At 43.1% G+C, this 24,051-nt stretch overlaps 1 protein-coding gene across 10 annotated transcripts; it reads right to left on the bottom strand.

Annotated features, from left to right (window-relative positions):
* Positions 1-3,197: 3,197 nt before the first annotated feature.
* On the bottom strand, positions 3,198-18,745 carry OPALIN (oligodendrocytic myelin paranodal and inner loop protein). 10 transcript variants are annotated; one of them, XM_026446556.1, is made up of 7 exons: positions 18,273-18,393; positions 14,591-14,626; positions 12,802-12,881; positions 10,743-10,775; positions 9,071-9,190; positions 7,623-7,679; positions 3,198-5,120 (listed from the first exon to the last, which is right to left on the bottom strand). In XM_026446556.1, exons 3-7 carry the CDS (start codon positions 12,808-12,810, stop codon positions 4,944-4,946), a joined length of 396 nt encoding a protein of 131 aa, XP_026302341.1. In that variant the 5' UTR covers positions 12,811-12,881; positions 14,591-14,626; positions 18,273-18,393; the 3' UTR covers positions 3,198-4,943. The 10 variants fall into 10 exon arrangements, with proteins under 10 accessions (XP_026302341.1, XP_023062040.1, XP_026302342.1 ...); XM_023206272.1 differs by having other exon boundaries at positions 12,802-12,838; positions 18,273-18,378; XM_026446557.1 differs by lacking the exon at positions 18,273-18,393 and adding an exon at positions 16,246-16,495 and having other exon boundaries at positions 12,802-12,838.
* Between the last annotated feature and the right edge of the window lie 5,306 nt (positions 18,746-24,051).

Raw genomic sequence — 24,051 nt, 5'->3', positions numbered from 1 at the left:
ATATCATCTGTGTCAATATTGAGTCAGTTTTTATTAACTGAGTATTCTCCTCATTATGGGTCATATGTTCCTCCCTCTTTGCAAGCTTGGTAATTTTATATTGGATTCTAGACATTGTGAACATTGTGAATTTTTTCCTGGATATTTTTGTATTCCTGTTAATATTCTTAAACTTTGTTCCAGGATGTGGTTAACTTACTTGGAAACAGTTTCATGTGTCCTCATCTTGCTTTTGAGCTTTGTTAGGCAGCACTAACATAGTCTAATCCAGGGTTAATATTCTTCCCCACTACTGAGGCAATACTTTTCTCAGTGTTCTACCTGATGCCTGGTGAATTATGATGTTTTCTACTCTGGCTGTTTGGGAACAGGCACTGTTTCTGGCCTCCCACTGAGAGGCCTGACCCATTAGAGCTTAGAGTATTGTTCCCTCTAATCCCTTTGTGTGGTTCTTTCTCCAGCCTTGGCTAGTTTTCTCACATGCATATGCTGATCAATAGAATAATCAAAGGATCTCCTCTGTTTCTGTGCAACTCTGTCTCCAGTACTCTACGCTGCAAATTCTATTCACCTTGGCCTCCATGAACTTCCAGCTCTATCTCACTAACAGCGTGTGCAAAGGCCATGTGGTGCAAGGACCATGGTGTCAGAGAAAAGGCCCACATGGCAGGAGGGCCATGGCATAAAATGAGCAGAGACAAAGCTCTTGCAGCTGGAGGTTCCCATGTGTCTGAGTTGCAGAGAGAAAGCCTATGTTTGTGGACAGACCATGGCATCTGAAGGGCAGAGAGGAGGCCTAAGTGGTTGGGGCAGAGAAACTAGAAGGGCTGGGACACAAGGCTAGGCTTTCCCCAGCTCTCAAAACAAAGACCCATCTCCTTACCTTGGCTTTCATAAGTGGGTAATCCCTGGCCAGGTGAGTCAACAGTAATCACTGTTTGACTCTTCATGACAAAATCAGTCACATTTATGGTAGAATTTTATCAACATGGTTTGTTCTCGCTCACAATCAAATCTCTCAAATCATTTTAGCCTGGAAATGAAAGTCTATGATACATTGATTCTCTGTCATTACAAATCAGATTTTAAGCCCAGGGTACACTCAGCCTATCCTTCAGAGGCCCCCATCCATTTTAGAAATAGTTCTACAGCCTATTGGACAGACTCAGCCAACTTCCAAAATGTTCCCCAGTCTCACCTGTCCAGTTTTTGTATTTTTCACCCCTTAACTTGTTGGAGTTCAGGTAGCCTCTCTAGAGGATGGAGGAGAGAAGGTTTTTTTCTGAGTTTTACTTGGAGGTACAGCACTTTAATGTATGCCCTGACATAACCAGACTTTTCAGTCATTTGGAATTCTCAGAGGATTGAAGTGTTATGCCCATTTCTCCTTCTCCTCTAACTTCAGATAAAGGAAAAAGAAAGAGAGTATAGATTCTTATCTCATCTGAGCCTGAGAGAGCTAGTTTTATGTCTTTGAGCTTAGAAGCAAAGCACCTGTATAAAAGCTTTCCTGATATTGTTTCCTTGGATGGAGACTCACATTCAATTGGGTGGAGAAACGTTTCCACAAACGTTTAGCATTTTCGTTATGCCCCCAACATTGTCTTAGGACCTGGCAGGTTGTCTGACATTGGAAGGAAGCCAGTGCACATTTGTTAAATCAATTCATGCATTAAGCAATAATTCTCATCAAGATGGTGGGAGTGCAAAGATTATATGACTTCGCATTCTTTCAAAAATTAGTTATCACTTTTTTGTCTTCAATTAACATCGCAATGTTGCAGGGAGAAATGCCTTAAGCAAAACTAATAATTGTTATTTCTTGGCAAAATAAATAAGTAACTCTCTCTCTCCACCAGCAGTCAGAAACTGAGAAGAATCATAGAGGGTATAGAAGGCTGTGCTGATGGGAGTGAGGAACAGGCAGGCAGAAGGAGTGCTTTGCAGGGTTTGGGGAAAATCAAAGCAGAATGTTTGGACTGGATGGATGTCACTTTAGAGACAGACCAATTCAAACACCAGATGATACAGGAGGAAATGAGACCCACACGCATCGTGCAACCTGCCTAAGGTGACTCTCAACTTACCATCAGCCCTGGGTTAGGGAAGCAGAGCTTCTGACTTTGGGTCTCATCATTTTGCTCACCACACAGGGCTGCCCTCCATGAAAGACTGAACATCTTCTAGCCTGGCAGAGAAAGTGCCAATATCGGGAACATCCCTGGGATAATCTTGGTTCCAAGGACAGGGCCAGTGTTCTCTAATATAGACAAAGAAAAGCCACAAACATTTTGTAGGTTCATAAGAATGGCCATTTTACTTTTCACTTCATTCCAACATAAGTTCTTGGGTATCATAGCAGAAGTAAATGACAGAAATGCTGAACCTTTCTAGTTTAATAGAAACAATGTTTAAATAAAGATTCTAAGCCATGAATTATAAGTAGAATTAAAATAAGTGATCCAAAATACAAGTCATCCCTCACTTTATAGCTACATGGCTTAGTCACATGCATATTTCAATCCAGTTTCACAACCACTCCATGGGCTAGGGGGATGAGAACTGCTGTCTCCACTTCACAAGTACAGAACTGAGGCTCTGGATGATCAACAATCGGCCCAAGGGCTGACACCTGTAAGTATCAAAGCCAAGGCCACGGCTGAGCTCTCAGTAAATCCAAGGTCCTTCATGACATGCAAGAGAAGTACAAGCACCAGGATGACTGGGCACGTCTCTTTAAAAATGGCTAAATCTGCTTGTTTAAGGTAATTAGATCCAGAAGCCAAGGCACAAAACTAGTTTCAAAAGGGGCTTTGAAGAGCAGGTGTTGACATGTGGTAGAGATTGGGTTTATAGAACATGTTCTTGGTTATTCAGAGAAGAGGGGCACGTTTCTGAGCAATCAGAAGCCTTGTGTGAGAAAGGAATTTTCTAGGATATCTGTGTGGCTCACGGAGTTGGTGAATGAACTTAAGATGCCCTGGACCAGGCCTTCCCACTGGGAGGAACCAGGCTGCCTGGAAGCCTCCTCATGGGAGTGAAGGTGAAAGCCTGTCCCAAGCTGGCTGAATGGCAGGATGTTGCTCCTTGGCCCATTCCTGTGGTCCTGTCTCCATCCACTTGGGTCCTCTTGATTTTTCTTTCTGCCACACAGCTTTTCCCCATGATATCCAAGGACTTGGGTCTTTTCTCCATTTCCCTCATTTCTAATAATATCTTGGAGAAACTCTTGCCTTCCCCCAGCCATCTTTATTTTCAACACACACACACACACACACACACAGTCCATCACAGAACTGCCCTCCTTAAATACTCTCTGATTACAGACACAAGTAGGAGCAATGAATGACGTGTCTCCTAGGCCAGCTGGGGGGTGGGGTAGCTGACACATGCTAGAAGGAAGTCTGACCAAAGTCACAGAAGAAATGAAATTTGTATTGAAGGCAAAAGAAGAGTACAGAAGGGAAATAAAAAAAAGGCTGGGGAGGGATTGGAAAATGGGAAGAGGAGTTACTGGGATAAGAGAACGCTGGAGGGTGGCCTGTCCTGGAGTAATCCACACAGAATAAGGCAACCTGGTTATAGTCTGCCCAATAGGCTTAATGAGCCAGCACCACTTGAAGTGGCCTCTCCTTTTCCATTTGGCCTCCTTGGAGAGAGTCCTCAGCAAGCTGAAATGGCAATGCTATGCATGGGCTTAAGGACTCTTGTTTAATCTGAAGCCTTTAAAAAATAACATAAAAGAAACTGTAAGTTTAACAACTATCCCTAAAGCACAAAAGTTAAAGCTATTTGAGGAGCTGCCATCAGAGGTATCATAATGTCTTACTTTAAAAATTAAGCAAAATGTTTCATTGTAAAGACGAAGTGTTTTAATATGAAACATGAATTTCCATCAACATTAACATCTTTGAGGTTAAATGTAACACCACCAGTTTCTGTATATGGAATTTGGAACTTGTAAGAACCTGGCTTTTCCTGATTCATATGAGGACACGATTACACCTAGATTGGAAGATTCACATACTACCAGCAACACCTAGAATCATCTTTAGATAACAGTTTGGACCACAGGCCTTGCAGAAAGTTTGCCCTAAATGTTCCCTTGTGTGACCCTGTGACTATGGGGAACAAATGCTGGTGACTAGCTATTTTATCAGGCAAGCAATATGGGAAGAGGTAGGAGGAAGGGGGCAGAGAGAGAGAACTAACATTTTGACTGGCAACTAAGTAGCAGACACGTCCCTTTATTTCTTATTTAATCTTTTCAATTATGACATGAGGCAAATATTTCTCCTCCTTTAAAAAAGCAAAAACTGAGGCTTAGAAATGTTAAACAACTTCTCCAAAGTCGTATAGCTGCTCAGTGGTAGGTGTGACTTAAGAATCCATATTCTTTCCACTGCTGTATGACATGACTGAGCCATGTGCTTCCCTGTGGTCAGGGAATGTGTGGCTTCATGTGATTTCTACCCTGAGTTATTCAGAAACAATTAACTGCTTCCTCTCATACATCCTGCATAAGTTTCATTTATATCCCAACTTGCACCAGGCTGACCTTGGCAACACTTCCATGGAAGTCAGAGCTGATGGCTTTTTTGAGAAAAAGGATATGAAAAAAAAGATGAGAAGGCAAGACACTCAGAAACCAAGCCCCTTTCCCAAAATGACAAAGAAAAGCAAATTCCCATTGGGAGCAGGAACAGGATCTAAGGACCCCATCTGGTGAGTCACATGTACTAACTAAAGCACAAGGTCTGAGAGTTGGAATTAACCATATTGGGGATATCCCCTAAGGAGACAAATCAGCCCCAAAGTGTTCCAGATCTGTAAATGAAATTTGGATTGATTAAGAAGCAGCTTGGCATCTCTCCTCTCCAAGTACAAAACCCTGGGTTTTCAACCCTGTTCCAGTGCCAGGTCTGCTCCTTGACTGAGCTGCATCATTCCAGGCTCAGTCTTGGCACAAGCCACCACAATCCCCTCCTTCTTTCCATTTCTATAGTAGGACGGTAAGGGTCATGCACAGGTTCCTCGCTTCCTGCTACAGTCTTCACATATATGTGGGCTTCTTGTGCTCCCATCGTATTCTTCTCATGTGTGGGTGATCTCCTAGGATTCTTAAGGAAACAAATAGGTTTTTTAAAAAACGACTGCAGAGAATTCTTCCGTACAAGATGGACTAACAGCAACCACATTTACCCTCCCACCTGAAATAACCAAAATCAGACACAACATTTGAAGCAATAGTTTTCAAGACATTAGACAACAGGCAAGGAAGGACAATGGTCCTTGAGAGACAGAAAACAAATGAGGAGAGACCCACCATTGCCTGATCTTACTGCTTTGGGAGAGCTTTCAGGCCACTCAACTATCTTTTGTTTATTGTTAACAAAGTATCTCATTTTTTGTCTTTTAACTTTTAATCTGTTTGTGAATTTATATTTAAAGTGAGTTTTGTAGGCATCATATGGTTGGACCTTGTTTTTATAACCAATCTGAATATCTCTTCCTGTTAATTTGGGTATCTAGACTGTTTACATTTAATGTGATCACTGATATGGTTGGGTTTAAATCTACCATCTTGCTATTTATTTTCTGTTTGTTCTACCTATCTGTTTTTGTGTCTTCTTAACTCTTTTTCTACTTTATTTCATATAGATTTTAGAAGGACCTCATTAAGTTCCATGAAAAAAATCGATTGGGATTTGTATTGAAATTACATTTATTATATAGATTAACATTGTTTGACATTGTAATATTATTAACAAGAGCATAGTATATGACCCCCATTATTTAGGTATTATTTAATAGTTTTTTTAACCAAAGTTTTATTATTTTCCATAAAGGTATTACATATTTTTGTTAGATTTATTCCATAGCATTCTACATATTTTTATTACCAATTACCATCACAAAATGGTAATTTTTAAAATCGCTTTTTCTAATTGTTGTTGATGTTGAAAGTGTAAATTACTTTTGTATATTGATTTTTGTATACAGTAAATTTGTTAAAATTTCTTGTTAATTCAAGTAATTTTTCTGTAGATTTAGCTTTTCTTTTCTTTCTTTCTTTTTTTTTTTTTTCGAGACGAAGTCTCACTCTTGTCCCCCAGGCTGGAGTGCAATGGCGCGATCTCAGCTCACTGCAACCTCCGCCTCCCAGGTTCAAGCGATTCTCCTGCCTCAGCCCCTCTGAGTAGCTAGGATTACAGGCACCTGCCACCACGCCTGGCTAATTTTTGTATTTTTAGTAGAGATGGGGTTTCACCATGTTGGCCAGGCTGGTCTAGAACTCCTGACCTCGGTGATCCACCCGCCTTGGCCTCCCAAAGTGCTGAGATTACAGGCGTGAGCCACTGCACGCAGCCAGATTTAGCTTTTCTATGTCGACAATCATATCATCTGCAAATAATCACAATTTTGTTTCTTCCTTTCCGGTGTTATATTTTCTAATTTTTTTTTTTTTTTTTTTTTTTTTTGAGATGGAGTCTCACTCTTGTCACCCAGGCTAGAGTGCAATGGTGCGATCTCAGCTCACTGCAACCTCTACCTCCTGGATTCAAGCGATTCTCTTCCCTCAGCCTCCCAAATAGCTGGGATTACAGTCGCCCGCCACCACACCCAGCTAATTTTTTGTATTTTTAGTAGACACGGGGTTTCACCATATTGGCCAGGCTGGTCTCAAACTCCTGACCTCAGGTGATCCACCCGCTTCAGTCTCCCAAAGTGCTGGGATTACAGGCATGAGCCACTGCACCAGGCTTATACTGTCTAATTTTTTTAAATCCTACTTAATTGACTAGGATCTAAAGTATAATATTGAATAGAAGTGGTGTTAGTGAACATCCTTGTTTTATTTCTGATCTAAAGAGAATGCTTTCTACATTTTACTGTTAGGTATGACGTTAACTGTATTTTTTTTTTTTTTTTTTTTTTTTTTTTTTTTTTTTTTTTTTTGAGACGGAGTCTTGCTGTGTCTCCTGGGCTGGAGTGCAGTGGCCGGATCTCAGCTCACTGCAAGCTCCGCCTCCCGGGTTCACACCATTCTCCTGCCTCAGCCTCCGGAGTAGCTGGGACTACAGGCGCCCGCCACCTCGCCCGGCTAGTTTTTTGTATTTTTAGTAGAGACGGGGTTTCACCGTGTTAGCCAGGATGGTCTCGATCTCCTGACCTCATGATCCGCCCGTCTCGGCCTCCCAAAGTGCTGGGATTACAGGCTTGAGCCACCGCGCCTGGCCTAACTGTATTTTTTAAAAAAAGATATCTTCTTTCAAGTCAAGGAAGTTCCCATTCTATTTTTAGTTTGCTGAGAGTTCATATCACTGTTACATTTTTTTGAACTTTCTTCCCCTATTGAGATGGTCACGTGAGTTTTCCATTTTAGTTTGTCAGTAAAATTAATCATATTAAATTGATTTTCTAATATTAAAGGAAGCTTGAATTTCTGTTCAGCCAATAAAAATGCACTGAGAACCTCCTTTGTGCTTGAACTTCCTCTTGGTCATCTCCTTTCCACATGTGCTCATACTGTGCTGCTTTTGTGCGTGAAAGGCTTTAAAACACTTAGCTTGTTTACTGTGTGAATGGTATATAGAGAGAGTATAACCAAGAGTTCTTACCTCAGATATCTTGGGATTGTCATCAATTTCTGAAATTTCACAAGGTCTGTCACTTTCCTAAATTGGAAAAAATAATAATAATAAAAGAAAGAAAGAAAAAGAAGTGAAGAGGCATAGCATTTGACCATAACTATGATTAAAATCAGTGGTTTTTAAACCTGAGTGTGCATTAGAACAAACAAAACAAACACAGAGGCATCTAATAACATCTCTACCTCAAACCAAACCAAACCCATACCCAAGCCAAGAAATATCATTGTGAGTTATCCAAAAATAATCCAGGGTGAGAGTAGAGATGAAACAATATTGGCCATGAGTTAATAATTGGCTTCATTATACTCTCCTCTCTATTTTAGTATAAGTTTGAAATTATGATTAAAAAGTTGTTTTTGTTTTTTCAAGATCAGTGCCACAGCTTTGTCATCCAGAAATTCTGATTTAATTGGCTTTGGTGATTGGAAATTTTGAGCTTCCTAAATAATTTTAAAGTGCACTAGAGGTTGAGAAACTATTACTTAAACAATACCACCACTAACCACAAAACTTCTTAATGTGTTTAAAATTTACAGCTTGTCGACACATCTTTACATGTAAAGATGTTCATCATCCATTATCTCATTTCATCCTTAGAACTTTCCCTACCTCTTAAAATAGGGAGGGTAGTTTCTATGACTCCTGTTTTGGAGTTGAACTAATCAAGTTGTCCAGGATCATATAAATCATAAAGGGGCAGAGTCTGGTTTAGAACCTGAATTTTCCATCTCTTAATTAATGCTTACCCATATGATAACAACTGTGAATGCGAATAAATAGAGAATGGAGTTAGAACCCAGAGTCCACATAACACAGTTCTGTCACAACCATGGAACCTTGTTGGATACGGGTCTAGGTGGCCTTTGAATTCTAAACACAGTCCCCAGAACAGTCTGGCATTGGGGGCATGGATTGGATGGGGAGGATACAGATTCCCTTGTGAATTATACATGTTCAGATGTGTGAAAAAGGCAAAGATAGATAGAGCCACGTACTTCTGGATACATTCCTACATGGACACCTCAGCCCCTCTTCGTCTCCTATCTTTCCTAACATTATCTCCAGCCTCTCTTTGTGAAGCTTGTGTGCTTTTGTTTCTCAACTTTAGAAAGCACACCCACTGTGCAGACATGTGTTTGCCATGGCAACAGACATCCCTCTCCACTGCTACTTTTTGTTACCCCAAATACTATCCTTGCCAGGAATTCCTCAACTGACCTGAAGGTTTTATGACAAATCAGCTCTGTTTGGTGCCTAATGTCGTGTCTGCAGTGGAAATTATGGCCCAGAAACTTCCAGCATTCTGTCCTCAGGAAATAGACATGGGACCTGAATTCTGACACCCTTAGTCCAAAAGCCAGTTCACTGAAATACTGCCTGCCTACACATCTGGACCCAAAGAAGCTGGTAATCACCTCCATGGCCTCAATGCTGCTTCTTCTTCGGTGAATCAAAGTAAATAGTAAAGCCACCAGCAGGGCTGTGGCCACCAGGGATGGGATGCTCGCCGCTAATCCAAGAGAGGGCCCGCAGTCCTGGCACAGAATGAAAAGCACAGGGTCAGGGGAAGCCCAGAGTCTTCAAGAATAAAGGAAAAATTCAATAGAATAAAAGTAAAACAAAAAATCTGCATGGATCACAAACATCATCTACAAAATCGAAAGGGTAATGAAATACTGTGCAAAAATGTTTGTAACACCCATGAGAAATGACTTACTTTCATAGGACTTAATTTAAACAGTTTAAATCTATTGGAAAGGATAATTATCAAGCAGAAAAATGGGCAAAGGATACGAACAGGTATTCTTTAGAACAGAAATACAAATGTCTCCTCAACATAGGAAAAGCTGAGATACAATTCAGAACAACAATTAGATGCCATTTTCGCCTGTTTGGCTAAAAATAAAAGCTTTTATTATATACCACACTTTTTTTTTTTTTTTTTTTTTGAGATTGAGTCTCGCTCTGTCGCCCAGGCTGGAGTGCAATGGCACAGTCTCAGCTCACTGCAACCTCCGCCTCCTGGATTCAAATGATTCTACTTCTTCAGTCTCCCAAGTAGCTGGGACTACAGGCACATGCCACCACACCCAGCTAATTTTTGTATTTTTAGTAGAGACGAGGTTTCACTATATTGGCCAGGCTGATCTCTAACTCCTGACCTTGTGATCTGCCCGCCTTGGCCTCCCAAAGTGCTGGGATTACAGGCGTGAGCCACTGTGCCCAGCCATACCACACTATTTTAATATGAATTTTAAAAAATTTATTTGCACTTAATGTAAAGGACGAGTTAATGGGTGCGGCACACCAACCTGGCACATGTATACATGTGTAACAAACCTGCAGGTTGTCCACATCTACCCTAGAACTTAAAGTATAATAAAAAAATAAATAAATACAAGTGACCTTTAGCCTTTCAAAAAAAATTTATTTGCACTAAATGCATTAACCAATTAATTTTCAAATTCCTATTTTGCTTTGATTGGAGTGGAAATAGTCATGCTTTTAGTCGCATAAGTTTTCAGATTTGCAGACTATCTGGAAATATTGAAGATAATCTGCAGAATCCCTATAAAAGTGCAGCTCATTTAATAATGGATTCACCTTCACTTTTGGAGGGAATTGATTTTATTGAAGAATAATAAAAGTATATGAATCATAAATATATAAGCTGATGACTTTTCACATGAGGAATACATCCATAAGGCCAACACCCAGATGAAGAAACAGAACATTAGCAGCATCTCAGGATCCCCCTCAAATCCCTTCCAGCCTCCTTGTATGTGACCACTATTCTGAAATCTATTGCCATAGAGTAGTTTTGTCTGTTTTTCAGCATAATATAGATGCAAAGATAAGATATATACTCCTTGTGTCTGGCTTCTTCTGCTCAACACTTTGTGAAATCCATCTGTGATTTTGCATGTTCTCCCTCACTTTTGAGCTGAGCTGGTCAAGAATAATTCTTGAGCCAGATTCTGTGCTTAGTGACAGTTCACCTATCAAACCTAAAGCTCAAAACAAATACACAAGACGGATGGAGCATTATTATTATCCCCATTTTATAAATTTAAGTGTTATAGTTACCGTTTCTTTCCCACTTGTAACAGGAGAGGATGTCTGTATGGAAAAAGAACATATATTGTAAAAGAACAAAAAGTCTATAGAATACACATTATATAAGACAATCTGCCAAAGGTTAGGCCATAAAGCCTAAAGTTTATCCCTTTGCTAAACTTTCTGTTAACAACTACCAAACAGAACCTAACTTGATTGCTTCCCAGGTAAGAACTGGAATAAAATTTGGCTACCAGGAGAAAAGAATTAGGAAATTCAGGCAATGCCTTCATTATTCACCCTGCGGATGTGCCGTGACACATTTTACAACTCAAAAGGGCTTCCTTGTGTCCCAGTCAGAACACCTGGCACACTTTGGGCCTACTTGTCCCCATTGCTAGAAGGGAAACACATATAAATACTGGTGGAAGCAAGGCTCTTTAAGGAAGCCTTGCTTGTTTTCAAGTAAGTATGTGACGAAGCAAATGGCAGAAGTTGTCAAATATCCATGCTCCTGGGGATAATTCCACATGAAACGAATGCATTACATGCTTCTGGTTCACCTCTTAAGCAAGGTTATTGGATTTCACTCATCTATAAGATATTTCAGGCGAGAGTTTACCTTGATTAAGAAATCTAAAGGAACAAAGTTCTGCATGAGAAACTATGTAAACCACACTAAGTGGTATGCTATGGGATTAAGAGCACAGGTCCTGGGCTCACACTGCCTGCCATAGAACAGTCATTTCTCCATTCACAAGATAAGGGGCTGCCTGTCTCCATCTATACAATATCTACAGGGATAGTAGTAGCTGCCTCTAGGGTTATTAGGAGGATCGAATGAGGAGCAGAAGTATGAACTCTTGTTATCCCTTTACACTTTGCAAAGCTCTGTCCAGATCTGTTATTTATTTAATACTCTCAGCAGTCTCATCGAGTATATTGGAGTCCTGGGGCTTGGACTTTTGACAATGATTAACTCCATTTTACAAAAAAAATGTAATAGATCTCAGAGAAGTTACGGGACTTGTCCAAGGTTTCACAGATAACCATAACTCTAATCTAAACTTGGGTGTTTGACTTCCAAGCCCAGACCTCTTTCCCAGAGAGCTCCCATCAAAAGAAGTTTTTGATGACCAGGCACTGACACTTGGTACTTAAATGGTTGTACTTTGACCTAACCACAATCTCCCCCATCCCCACATTACTTTAATCCTGCATTTCCCTAAGGTGTTCTGTTTCTAAGGGTAGTAGGAAGAATCGGCCATTGTTTCAGGTAAGGCTTCCTGTCTTCAGAGTACAGAAATACATTTAGGGCGGCTTTGACCAAAAAGAAAAAAAAAGGAAGGTGTTAACTCTAAGAATATAGTAGTGTCCCATGGAGCCCAAGGACAGGTGGGAAGCTGGTTTCTCCAGGGACTGGAGCTCAGAACGGGGAACTTGTGTGAACTGAAGGCACCCTCCTTTCTCCTTCACTCCGGAGCAGCATGGCCTTCTGCCTATACTGTTCTCTGATGTTTGCTTCTCTCTTTCTCTTCAGATGGATTTTTCTGCCCTCATAAACTTCTGCTAATTGTACCAGCTAATGCCATGGAGCACTTAGGATGTGCCAGGCTGTTCAAGAATTTTTCCCATATTGACTTACTTATTCTATACAACTGCCAGTGAACACTAATGGGACTATGACAATCTCATTTTACAGATGAGAGGAGCAAGGCACAGAGAAGTGAAGCAACTTGTGTAAGGTCACACAGCCCTAGGTGACACCCCCCCGGCCAAGCAGTCTGGCTCTGGGATCCATGCTCTTAAACACTGTGCTACATGGCCTCCATGGCCTAATGCAGTGTCTGAGCCCCATTTTTCATACTTGACAGTTCAGTATAGACTGAACTGACAAATTGACTGAACTTGACATTTCAGTCCTCAGCAGGGACTGGCCAGCAGGGAGCCCTGTTCCAAACTCCCCACAGAGATCCAGGTGTCCACCTCTGTCCCACTTCCCAGGGCACTGGCATTCCCAGGCTACCCAGCTGCACTGAAGTGGAAGGGTTCTGCAGGAGAAACGTGACTTCCAGGCAGGATGACCTACCATCCCCATTGTCCAGAGCGCTGCGGGACTTTCAGTGCTAAAAACAGAAAACACCAGGCAAAGCAAGATGGTTGGTTGCTCTACATGGGATCAAAGGGGTGAAGAGACAGTTCTCAGGGAAATGAGCTGTTAACCACGAAAGTACTCCAAAGGGTGATGACTGGCCACAGAAGGGCCCTCTTCCATCCTACTCACCCCCACTCCCCAATGGCTTCTTGCTTCTCTCCATTCTCTTGATGTGATGGGCCAAGATAACACAGAATCTGGAGTGTCTATGGACCTGCTGGGTTCCCACAGCCAGGGGAAAGTTCCAGCAGTGATGGAAGGGAAAGGTTTTAACAGGAAAAGGAGGAAGAATTAGGGAATTTGCCTGGAGCCAATAGGCAGAAGCTGAAGCAGGGAAGCAGAGCAAGTTGGGGAGGTTCAGAAGTGCCCCCTACCAAAGGCTGGAGCAGGTGCCAGTGTATTCAGTTCACAGAGGTCTGGGCAGACAGTGGTGGGCACCACAGGTCCAGCAATAAGTCACCAGGTTCTAGAACCTGATGCTACTCTCTAGAACTATGCCCCCAAGTTTCAGTAAAATGAGCACTGGCTTAGGAGTCCTCTTACAAGTAAGAATCAGTTTATTCTCTTTGAATAATCATACAACTTATCAGAAAAATGTGGCACAGCCAAGCCCACTAAAAAACTGGGCCAGAAAATGCCTTGCTCAACCATAGCAGCACACCTTGGCTGTTAGTGTTATCTACATGCAATCTGCAAACAGAAGATGGAGGATCAGCTGTGGACCGAAACTCTACCATTGACAGTTGAAAACCTCAATTTTTACTTGCAACTAAATGCCATAATCAAGAGCCATAAAATGTTCATTCTTGTTGACCCAATCATTCCCGTTTTAGAATACACACAAGGAAATTATCTTAAATGCAGATGAGGATTCTCTATAATGCCATGTATCACAAAGTTATTCCTAATGATAGTTAATCAACTAAAGAAATAATTAACTTGAAAAAATATTATGCAATCATAATATGATCACATGATTATGTGATCAACCATATAACAGTTATGGTTATAAAGACTAGTGGAAGACATTAGATATAAAATTATATGTAGAGTAAGGAAACAATAGTACAAAGCAACAAAAGTCAAAATTTATGTAACGCCAAACAGGACAGGAAGGGGTTATACCAGTTTTCTGCTGATGAGAGTTTAAATGTTTTATTGCTGTTGTTGTTTTCCTATTTTCGTTTTCAAAATGTGTATTTATAAATTTTATAATGGAAATAAATTATCTCAGCATCTCTCAACTATTCCTGAGTGCGTTTTGAAAGTCTCTGTAAATGTCCGGGCACGGTGGCTCACACCTATCATCCCAGCACTTTGGGAGGCTGAGGTGGGCAGATCACCTGAGGTCAGGAGTTTGAGACCAGCCTGACCAACATGGCAAAACCCCGTCTCTACTAAAAAAGTGCAAAAATTAGCCGGGCAGGGTGGTGCGCGCCCATAATCCCAGCTACTCGGGAGGTTGAGGCTAGAGAATCGCTTGAACCCAAGAGGTGGAAGTTGCAGTGAGTCAAGATCGTGGCACTGCATTCCAGCCAGGGTGACAGAGCAAGACTTTGTCTCCAAAAAAAAAAAAAAAGTAAGAGAAAGAAAGAAAGAAAAAAAAAGAAAGTCTGTGTAACTTATCACCATGTGTGAGGTTTATGTGAGTTCTAGAGACCTACTGTAAATTCTGCACGGGTCTTCTCTGCATTGCCTGGTGAATGGGGGCTGCTGTACTTACTGTGTTCGCCGGCAGGGTGAAGTTCAGTGAAAAACTCTGCAAGATAGAAGTAAATATTAAAGCTCCCAGGGATGGTCAGCAAGCTCCTGACTTCCTCAAACTCACTGACCCTGGTGGATTCCGAGAGGTCATTCATCCTATAGACTCAGCCAGTCCCCATCATCACGCCCAATCTGGGCCCCAAAAGAAGGAAGGGGAGGAAAGAAGCCTGTCATGAATTCCTCCCTCAGCATCAAGTCAGTCTTGCCACCGCCCCCAACCAGGTCCTGAACCAGGATCAGATGAAGAGGCAGCCTGCAAGGCTATTGCCTGAGGGGTCCCATTCATAAGGGCCCCAAACACTTACTAGAAATTAAGCAAAATGCTAAAATTATGTTTATTCCCCTAGAACTCCTTTGAGAGAGAAAACTGGTGAATTTAGAAGTACTTTGTGTTTTCTCCTTGGAGTAGAAGGTAAGACCCCCAAAGGGCATGGTCTGACAAGAACATCTGATCCTTACCTGGGGAAGGCAAGGCTTCTGTTTTTGCTGCATCTGAGGCAGAGGTTCTAGGCTGCTGGAGCTGAAGTGGCCAGGAGGACAGGGGAGCAGCAAATCCTTCTCTTTCCTCCCCTCACTTAGTAGCTGGTCTCATCTCTCCCGCAAATATGGAGTCCAAATTTAAAGATCGTGGGCTCGATGGAGCACCAAATAGCCTGCCCAGGGCCTCTGGTGGCTCCTTTCTTCTCCCTGTCCCCAGCCCCTGTTACTCCAGCCTTTCCAGGCTGCTTCTTACCAAGTCCCTTCCCTACCTAGGTTGGAATGATGGGTGGATCTGTTCTGACTCAGCCGGTGAAACTATTTTCCCCTCTTTCCCTGGGTGGAAGTGGTCTTGTTCCCACTTTCTGGACCCTCAGCCCTTTGGGTCCAGCCACCCTGGATGAATGCCTCCTGGCAGGGCCCTCCTTCAGCCTTGGCCTCCCTGACCCCCAGAGATTTCCCTGGGCTTGGCCTATACCACAGCTCCCCATCTTTCCAGCATCCCAAGACCAGATTCTGTCATTCTAGAAACAATGCATTTACTAAGTTTTAAAATTAAATGTTATCCAACAAGAGGAATGTTGTGAAACATTAAAGAATCCAAAAGAATCATGTTTCACACCTGAATTACCTGAAAGATCATCTCTCTCAAAATCCTCATTTTCCAGCAGAGGAAACTGAAACCCAGGGACTCATCAAAAATCACCTCATGGACAAATGAGAACAGTTAGAGCCTATGTCTCAAAACCAGTCAATGGGCTCCGGTCTATGTGACTCAACCCCAACCCAAAAGACAGTAACAGAGGAGCTCACCCCAACACAGGCAAACTGACAAAACACCTATTTCAGCTGACTTACTGATGGGTTGGAATTCAGATGGGTTAATGAACAAGAAAATCTTTTGTGAACCAGAAGTGTTTTAAGCACGTAGAATGTGTAAGTCCCCCTAGCTTTTGCCCCAAATATTATGTCCTTCAATCAAGGTGGCCCTGCTCAGCTAGCACGCTTCAGTGGTGACTCTGCTCACTTCTCTGCCTCTGGGCAATAGGACACCCACATTTTATAGAAAATAAACCAAGCCTCAAGAATTTGAACAGGTTTCCCAAGTCCAAACAACTACTTAGCCGTCACCAGAACCTGAGAGTCCTGGTGACAACCTCTTTCTACCACTCTGCAGGGCTTCCAAGCAACTCCAATAGTCTCTGTGGATGAATCAGAGCACCCAGGCCGACAGCACTGTGCACCTCTGCTTCTGGGATGATGTTGGAACACAGGGACGTCTGGGCCTCTTAGGTCAGGGGCCTCTTGCTTGAGGGACCTAACCACCTCTCCTCACACTAGCACTAAACCAACAGGTGCTGCAAGGACACTGGCTGGTCGCTGCACTGAATGCAGCTGCCCAGAGCCTTATCTCATCTGTGGGCACTGAGGACTGATGTCAGCGGCCCTAAGACAAAGCTTCCTTTGGGAGGACAGCAGAAGAGGGCGTGCAGCAACAAGTGGGCCATGCATGCGTTGTTTATCAACATTTGGATGACGGAGATTTTGGCCAATTTTAGAAAGACACTCATATTTTGTAGAAACACAGTACAGTGCTCTCATGGAGAGAAAAACATCGCACAAGTTGGGGTGGAGAAGAATCTGATGCAGTGCCCTTCAGAGACACAGCTGAGTAGGGTGATGCAACCCTGGGCTTGGAGCCATCTGATCTGGATTCGAGTCCAGACTTAGCCACTTAGGAGCTGTGTAGTCTTGAATAAATCACTCAAACTCTCTGGTCTTCATTTTCTCACAACAAATCTATTCTCCAAGGCTCAGTTTTCCCATTCTCAAAAGGGGATGCTACTAACTTGCCTTGCCCACTTCACAAGATAAGACCCAAGGGAATACCGTAACATCATCTGTGGCAGCTCCTTTCTCCCAAACTGTAAAATGCCCTCTGTGTTTTAGGGATCACGTGGTAGTATATTCTTTATGGCCTGGCCAGCACAGAGCTAAGGATAGGAAAGTTCTTGTGGAATGGAATTGCAAGTATGAATTAGCAATAATCAAAGTACTAAAATTTGATATAATACAATTATTGCTTACTGCTATCCTAAGCACTATGCAATATCTACACAATGATTTTGAAGGCGCTTTGGGATCTCAGTGGCTGAATGTCCTTCATTATAAGTTTGCAGTTTGTGAGAGAAAGGAAGAAAAGACAGGATAAAAACTTACTGCTATTGAAGGTATGCTGGGTATAAGATGCCGTACTCACAACCTCCCCATGAAGGGAGCACTATTATTCCTATATTATACCTGTGGAAACTGAGACCAAGATAGGTTTTTGTTCACCAACTTATAAATGGTAGAGATCAGGTTAGACCACAGATCTTCCTAACTCCAAAGACTGAGTTCTACTCCTTTTCATAATCCTTTTTGTGAGAAAAAAAAAAAAAAAAAAAGATTCCACAAGAAAGTGAGATTATGCAATATTTTTCTTTTTGTGTCTGGCTTATTTCACTTAGCATAATGTCCTCCAGGTCCAAATAGGACAAACATGGCAAATGGCAGGACCTCCTCCTATTCTAAAGCTAATATTCAATTGTATATATACATATAAACCACAGTCCCTTTATCCATTCATCCACTGATGGACACCTAGGTTGTTTCCATAATTCTTTAGTAAATCACAGAACCTTCTTCTGTTTTCTCTTCTAACTTAGCAAACTTCATTTGATTGAGTCACAACCAAACATGTATCACAAGTAAACAAGAAAGATGGAAAATTTCTGATCAATGATGACCATCCATGTTGCTGATAATGGAACAAAAAGCCAGATTAAACAAGTAAGACAGATAAAATCGCTGATCAGATCCATTGCTTCAACTAGAAAGTGAACATAAATGAAACATCTGCTCTGCACTCTTGTATGTGGGGGTGGCGGTTTAAAAACAAACCTTAATATCAAAATAAAAGACAGACAAGATCAGCAAATATTCAGTGAGAAGTTTAAAAAGGTATTAGTATTTTGCATATACAAAAATAATTTAAAATCAAGTCTGTTTGCTTCATTGTACATTTAATTGAATTAGGAGATGTGAGCTTTAGAAGCCTGGGAATTGTTCTTTATAGTAAGCAATGAAAGTTTGATTGAGAACAGATGCCAGCTCTCACTCACCATTTCTGATAGTCTCCCAAGAACCTTCTTCGTACACTGCCTTTGGCAAGCTCCTTTCTCGCTGGCGTTATTGGCTTGTGTCTTTCATTTGTAGAAACAGTTAGCTGACAAAGCTGCAGAGGCAGGCTGAGAGGTGGCTCCAAGAGAACCCTAGTCAAGCCATTTATGGTCAGGGGAGTAGCCAAGCCCTCAGTCCATCCCTCGGGAAAGATGGGCTGCTGCTCCATGGCCACCGTGTATGGCCTGGTTCACCCACCCTCTTTGCCTTGATTTTTTGTCCTTCTTACTTTCCAGGCTGCTTTCTTGGCTATACCTCCATCTCAGCAAAGAAGCCACAGCTGGCCTGAGAGCTTGGGGCCTTCTGCAGCCTGCAGCTCTTTGGAAACAATGGGTTACACAAGGCTGAGGCTGGCCACTCCATCCCCAGCTAACAGGAGCCCACATTAACCATGTTACTGCTCATGATGGAGTCAATGTGCTCCATGGACAACAGCATGGACGTTCAGGATGTCTGGAGGAGGGGTGGGGGCCCATTCTGTTGCAGGAGCAGCACTGCTGGGGGCTCCAGCCGCCTCAGGGTGCTGCACTCACTGGACAATGAACTGCCTGGTGTGAGTTTGGCCTCACCCCCTCTCTGTTTTTGCATTTTGGGTGAGAAGCTCTCTAGACCTGGAGGAAGCCATGGACTTGGGCTGCTTTGTAACTTACAATTTCCCTGTTAGGGATTTGCCTCTTTAAAATGGTGAATGAGTTGCCAATAAAACCACAGAATTAAACCAATAATTTGGCCATTGAAATGAAAACCGCTGTGAAAGGAGCAGACAGGAATGTAAGGAGAGAGCGACTCAAGTGAGAGAGGAGGCCATTGCTTTAGATGACTCTGGGAGATGGCACTGAAGCTGTGCATGAAAGATGAGAAGAGGGCAGACATGTGAAGGGTTGAGGGAGGAGAGTCCCAGGCAGAAACCACAGCAAATGCTAAGCCCTGCAAGCTCGGTGCACTCCCAGAACCCGAAGGAATGAGTTTTAGCCCTTTTGATGCAGCATGGGAGGGCATGGTAAGATTTTCATCCTTAGGGCCTTTCCCAAGGGTTTTTCAGTGGAAGAGATGCATGATGTAATTGCTGGTGACCGAGATTGCTAGGGCTTCTCTGTGGAGGGAAGATTACAGGGGAAGAGAGTGGAAGCAGGTGGCTGGCTAGTGGAGTTCCGGTGAGCGATGAAGGTGGCTGCTGTAGGAAGAGAGCAGTGAATAAGTGTGTGACTTACTGCGGAGGTGGAGCCACTGGCATTTGATGATGAAAAAAAATATGGGGCAGGGGAAGAGAGAGGTGAGGGGAAGAGAAGAATAAAGCCAATTCCTGGGTTTGGGGCTTGACTAACAAAAATGGAGACACTATTGGCTTAGGCAGGTAATACTGGAGAAACAGATTACCCTTACACCTGAGTAGTCTAGGGGCTGTCCAAGTGGAGGTGCCAAGCAGGCAATTGGATAAAGGGGGTCTGAGGCTGAAGACGTCCGTTTGGAAATGGCCAGTCTGTGGATGGTTTTAAAGCCACAGGTGTGCATGAGCAGGTAGACAGGGCAGAGGACCAGGACAGCTGCCAGGGGTTGACAGATATTTAGCAGCCTGGAAGAGGGGGTGTCGCCAGCAAGGAGAGTTGAGTGAGGCAGGAAAATCAGAGAAGTTTGGGGGTCACAGGAAAGCAATTTGATTCAAGAAGGGGAATGGATGTTGGTTAATTGCATCAACTGCTGCTGAGAGGTAGCCTCCGAAGAGGTCAGAAGAGCCTTCTGATTCCCAGTATGGGGGTTGCTGGTGGCCTTGACTAGAGCAGTTTAGTGGCACAGTGGAGACCAGATTGCCTTTAATCAGGTGGTTTTTCCATCCTGGTTGCATGCCTGAATCACCTAGGAGGCAGTAGGGGGGCTGGTTATAAAAACTCTTGATGCCTAGAACCTGCCCTCAGAGACTCTGACTTAATTGATCAGAGTGAAGCAGGGGCATCCCCAGGGGACGCTAATGAGCAGTCAGGGGTGACAGCTGCTGTTCTAATCAGTTCTTGGACTGTGGTAATCAGCCACCTGCAACATGGCAGACACTGATGCTATCCTCACCAAGACCAGTGCCGCCTCTGCCTCGTGGGCTTCCAGTTTCTAAGACTCCACAGTGACGGCCTAAACTGAACCTACTGGTGACAACATGGTCTGGAGAGACCTATGTTTGGAGCCACAGCTGCCCTACTGGAAGCTGCATGGTCTTAGGAAAGTGAAATAACTTCTTCCATCTGAGTCTTTTAATCTGCAAAGCGGGGATGATACAATTTACAGCAATTAGACTACTTAAATCAGCACAGCTTGTACAAATGATGCTTTTAATTTTCCTTGACTGGCATAGAATCAGCCTGGACCACAGAACTCCAGTTCATGGCCCCAGCACTCTCTGGCAAGGCTGTTTGTGGATGGGGAGGGCCAGTGAGGTCCTTTTTGGCACTTTTTTTTTGCTGTCCGTCCACTGATCCATAACTCTCCCTTCTGACACATTATCTCTTTAGAAGAATTGTTGACATCTTCAGGCAAGTGGTGGCCCTACCTAAGTGTCCATCAGTCATGATCGCCTGGTCACAAGCAACAAAACCAGACTCTGCTTAATTTTTTAAAAAGAAGAATTTGGCCCTGGCGTGGTGGCTCACGCCTGTAATCCCAGCACTTTGGGAGGCCGAAGCGGGTGGATCACGAGGTCAGGAGATCGAGACCATCCTGGCTAACACGGTGAAACCCTGTCTCTACTGAAAATACAAAAAATTAGCCGGGCGTGGTAGCGGGTGCCTGTAGTCCCAGCTACTCGGGAGGCTGAGGCAGGAGAGTGGCGTGAACCTGGGAGGTGAAGCTTGCAGTGAGCCGAGATCGTGCCACTGCACTCCAGTGTGGGAGACACAGTGAGACTCCATCTCAAAAAAAAAAAAAAAAAAAGAGTGAGATTGCTCCCAAGCCTTCAGGATCAGCAACTACCAGACAGTCTTTTGGAGGTGTCCTTCCAGGGAAAGTGAGCTCCAAAATATCTCAGCCCTTTTGCCTCTGTGATCAGGACTCCAGTCCCAGGAAGAGGACTTGGTTGGTCTGGCTTGGTTCATAAGGCCAAGGATGAGGTACCACCTGGCTAACAGTCCCCCCAATGAGGGTCCCTCTGATGGAAGAAGAGGTGGCTCTGCAAAATGAATTTGGCATTGTTACGTAAAGGAGAAGGAATGGATGAAGTGAGTAAGTTCTCCTTCTTTGGAAGTTAGGCCTGGAAATCATCTCCTTAGAAACCACAGATGGAATGCCCTTAGTGGGTGAAAGGTTGGGGCCACCAACTCTGAGAATCTCGGATCATTTATATTGTGTCACCATTTAAATTTGTACAAGCCCAATCACATGGATGGTCTTCCCTGCAACAACTGGTCAGCTTAAAAAGCTGAACCACTCTAAATGACAGGTGGCTGTCTTAGTCCATTTGGGATGCTAAAACAGAGCCACAGACTGAGTGGCTTATAAACAACAGAGAGCTATTTCTCACAGTTCTGGGGGCTGGGAAGTCCAAGATCAAGGTGCCAGGAGATTCAGTGTCTGGTGACGGCCTGCTTTCTGGTTCCTAGGCAGCTGTCCTCTCTTTGTGTCCTCACATGGAGGCTGAGGGATCTCTCTGGAGCCTCATAACCTAATCACGTCCCAAAGACCCCACCGCTCAATACTATTACATGGGGGGCTGGGGTTTCAACATATGAATTTTGTGGGTATACAAACATTGTTGCAGTGGTCTTGTTCTAATTTTTAGAAATCTTTATCTAAAATATTAAGAATAAGGTAGGGATAAAGTGAAATTTTAGAACAAACAGAAGAATTATAGTCATTTTCGTATCGACCAATGTCACACGTGAGAGTCATTACTGCTGCCCACCAATGTTGCTAGTTTGCCTTGTTCTTGTCGTGAAGTTAAAGACATTCATGTGACTTGCTGTGATCAATGAAATGAGTAGAAGTAATATATCATTTCCAGGCAGTTTTAAAAGCCAGTGTGTCATGTGTCACCCTTTCTTTCTCTGTATTATAAAACCCAGCGATGTTCTCATGCTGCTGCTCCATCAGCCTGGTCCTGACTGAGGATGATATGGAAGAGTTTCCAGATGACCAGAAATGAACGTGTAGTGTGGACAAGAAATAAATCTTATGTAAAGCCCCTGAGATTTGGGGGATAGTTGTTGCAGCATAAGCTAGCCTATGCTGACTGATACACCAGCATTCATACCCTTGCACCAATGGGACTCATTGTTAGGTCTAGAAGATAAACCTTGCTGAAGATCTATAGCTATATATCACCTTTCTTTCTTTTCTTTCTTTCTTCTTTCTTTCTTTCTTTCTTTCTTTCTTTCTTTCTTTCTTTCTCTTTCTTTCTTTCTTTCTCTTTCTTTCATCTTTCTTCTTTCTCTTTCTTCTTTTGTTCTTTGATTTTCTTTAGCTTTCTTTTTCTTTCTATCATCTATCTATCCACCTATCTACCTATATCATGTATTTATCATCTATCTATCAATCACCTATCTATCATCTCTATGTAATTGGTGACTGCAAATGGGCAGAAAAGTCATAAAATCTTGAGACTATGTATAGCACAAAGCAACTGCCTGTGTTAAAGGATTTTGCATTGAGAGCAATCTGAGTGCTTCTACAAACACAATTGTATAATTACCCTTCTGTAATATAACCCACAAAATTCCAAACATCTCCCAAAGCCTCTTCATCTAATCAACATGAAGAAGGTGTCCTTTATCAGATGTAGTCCCTGTCTTTGTGTTAGAAATGACCCTGTAGGCCGGGCGTAGTGGCTCAAGCCTGTAATCCCAGCACTTTGGGAGGCCGAGACGGGCGGATCACGAGGTCAGGAGATCGAGACCATCCTGGCGAACACGGTGAAACCCCATCTCTACTAAAAAAATACAAAAAACTAGCTGGGCAAGGTGGCGGGCGCCTGTAATCCCAGCTACTCAGGAGGCTGAGGCAGGAGAATGGCGTAAATCTGGGAGGCACAGCTTGCAGTGAGCTGAGATCTGGCCACTGCACTCCAGCCTGGGCGACAGAGCGAGACTCCGGCTCAAAACAAACAAACAAACAAACAAACAAACAAACAAAAAGACATACCCTGTATCAGTCAGGTTCCCTGCAGGAGACAAGTAATATATACTCATTACTACATTTGAAAAGGGTTTATTAAAATGACTACCTATAAACGTTCCCCTTGAGGGAAGTGCAGTACCCCAAGGTTAGACAAGCAGGGTGTCATTACCACCCCTAAGCCTGAAGTGGCAAGTGGAAGGAGGGACTTCCAGGGCCCCCAACGGGGAGTGGGGGCTCACCTACTGGGTGCCATAACCTTCAGTCTCGGGTGTCAGATGTAGTCCTCAGATGCATGTCCAGATAGAGGAGGGTGGCGAGGGGAGCTGAGGGGCAAATGGAAGATGTCTACACATCTGGATGGTTTCGGCAGCAGACATCTTCACAATCAGGTTGTCAGATTTTCAGCTGGTTTCGTTGTAAGAAAGGGAATAAATTTGAAAACCATCTTTAGCTTTGCTCATTACTTTCTGGGTCCGTTAGTGAACTCTGTTCTGGAGCTAGGCACTTGGGTACTCACCAGACTGTGGAAGGCTGTGGAGAAGGGCCCCCTTTTAGTACTCTCTCCCAAGCTCTTGTGATATTGGAGAAAATTATCACTAAAAGGACCTATCTGGTCTGAATTAGCAA

The sequence above is a fragment of the Piliocolobus tephrosceles genome, chromosome 9 (genome assembly GCF_002776525.5).
Source record: "Piliocolobus tephrosceles isolate RC106 chromosome 9, ASM277652v3, whole genome shotgun sequence".
NCBI classification, from domain to species: domain Eukaryota; kingdom Metazoa; phylum Chordata; class Mammalia; order Primates; family Cercopithecidae; genus Piliocolobus; species Piliocolobus tephrosceles.
This window is presented reverse-complemented; position numbering and strand designations above follow the sequence as displayed.

Coding starts and splice junctions, on each gene's coding strand:
- OPALIN (XM_023206271.2), bottom strand. Junction 10,776..14,590: donor TCACCCTGCCGGCGAACACA/GTAAGTACAGCA, acceptor TTTTCCATACAG/ACATCCTCTCCTGTTACAAG. Junction 5,121..7,622: donor ACAATCCCAAGATATCTGAG/GTAAGAACTCTT, acceptor TGTTTCCTTAAG/AATCCTAGGAGATCACCCAC.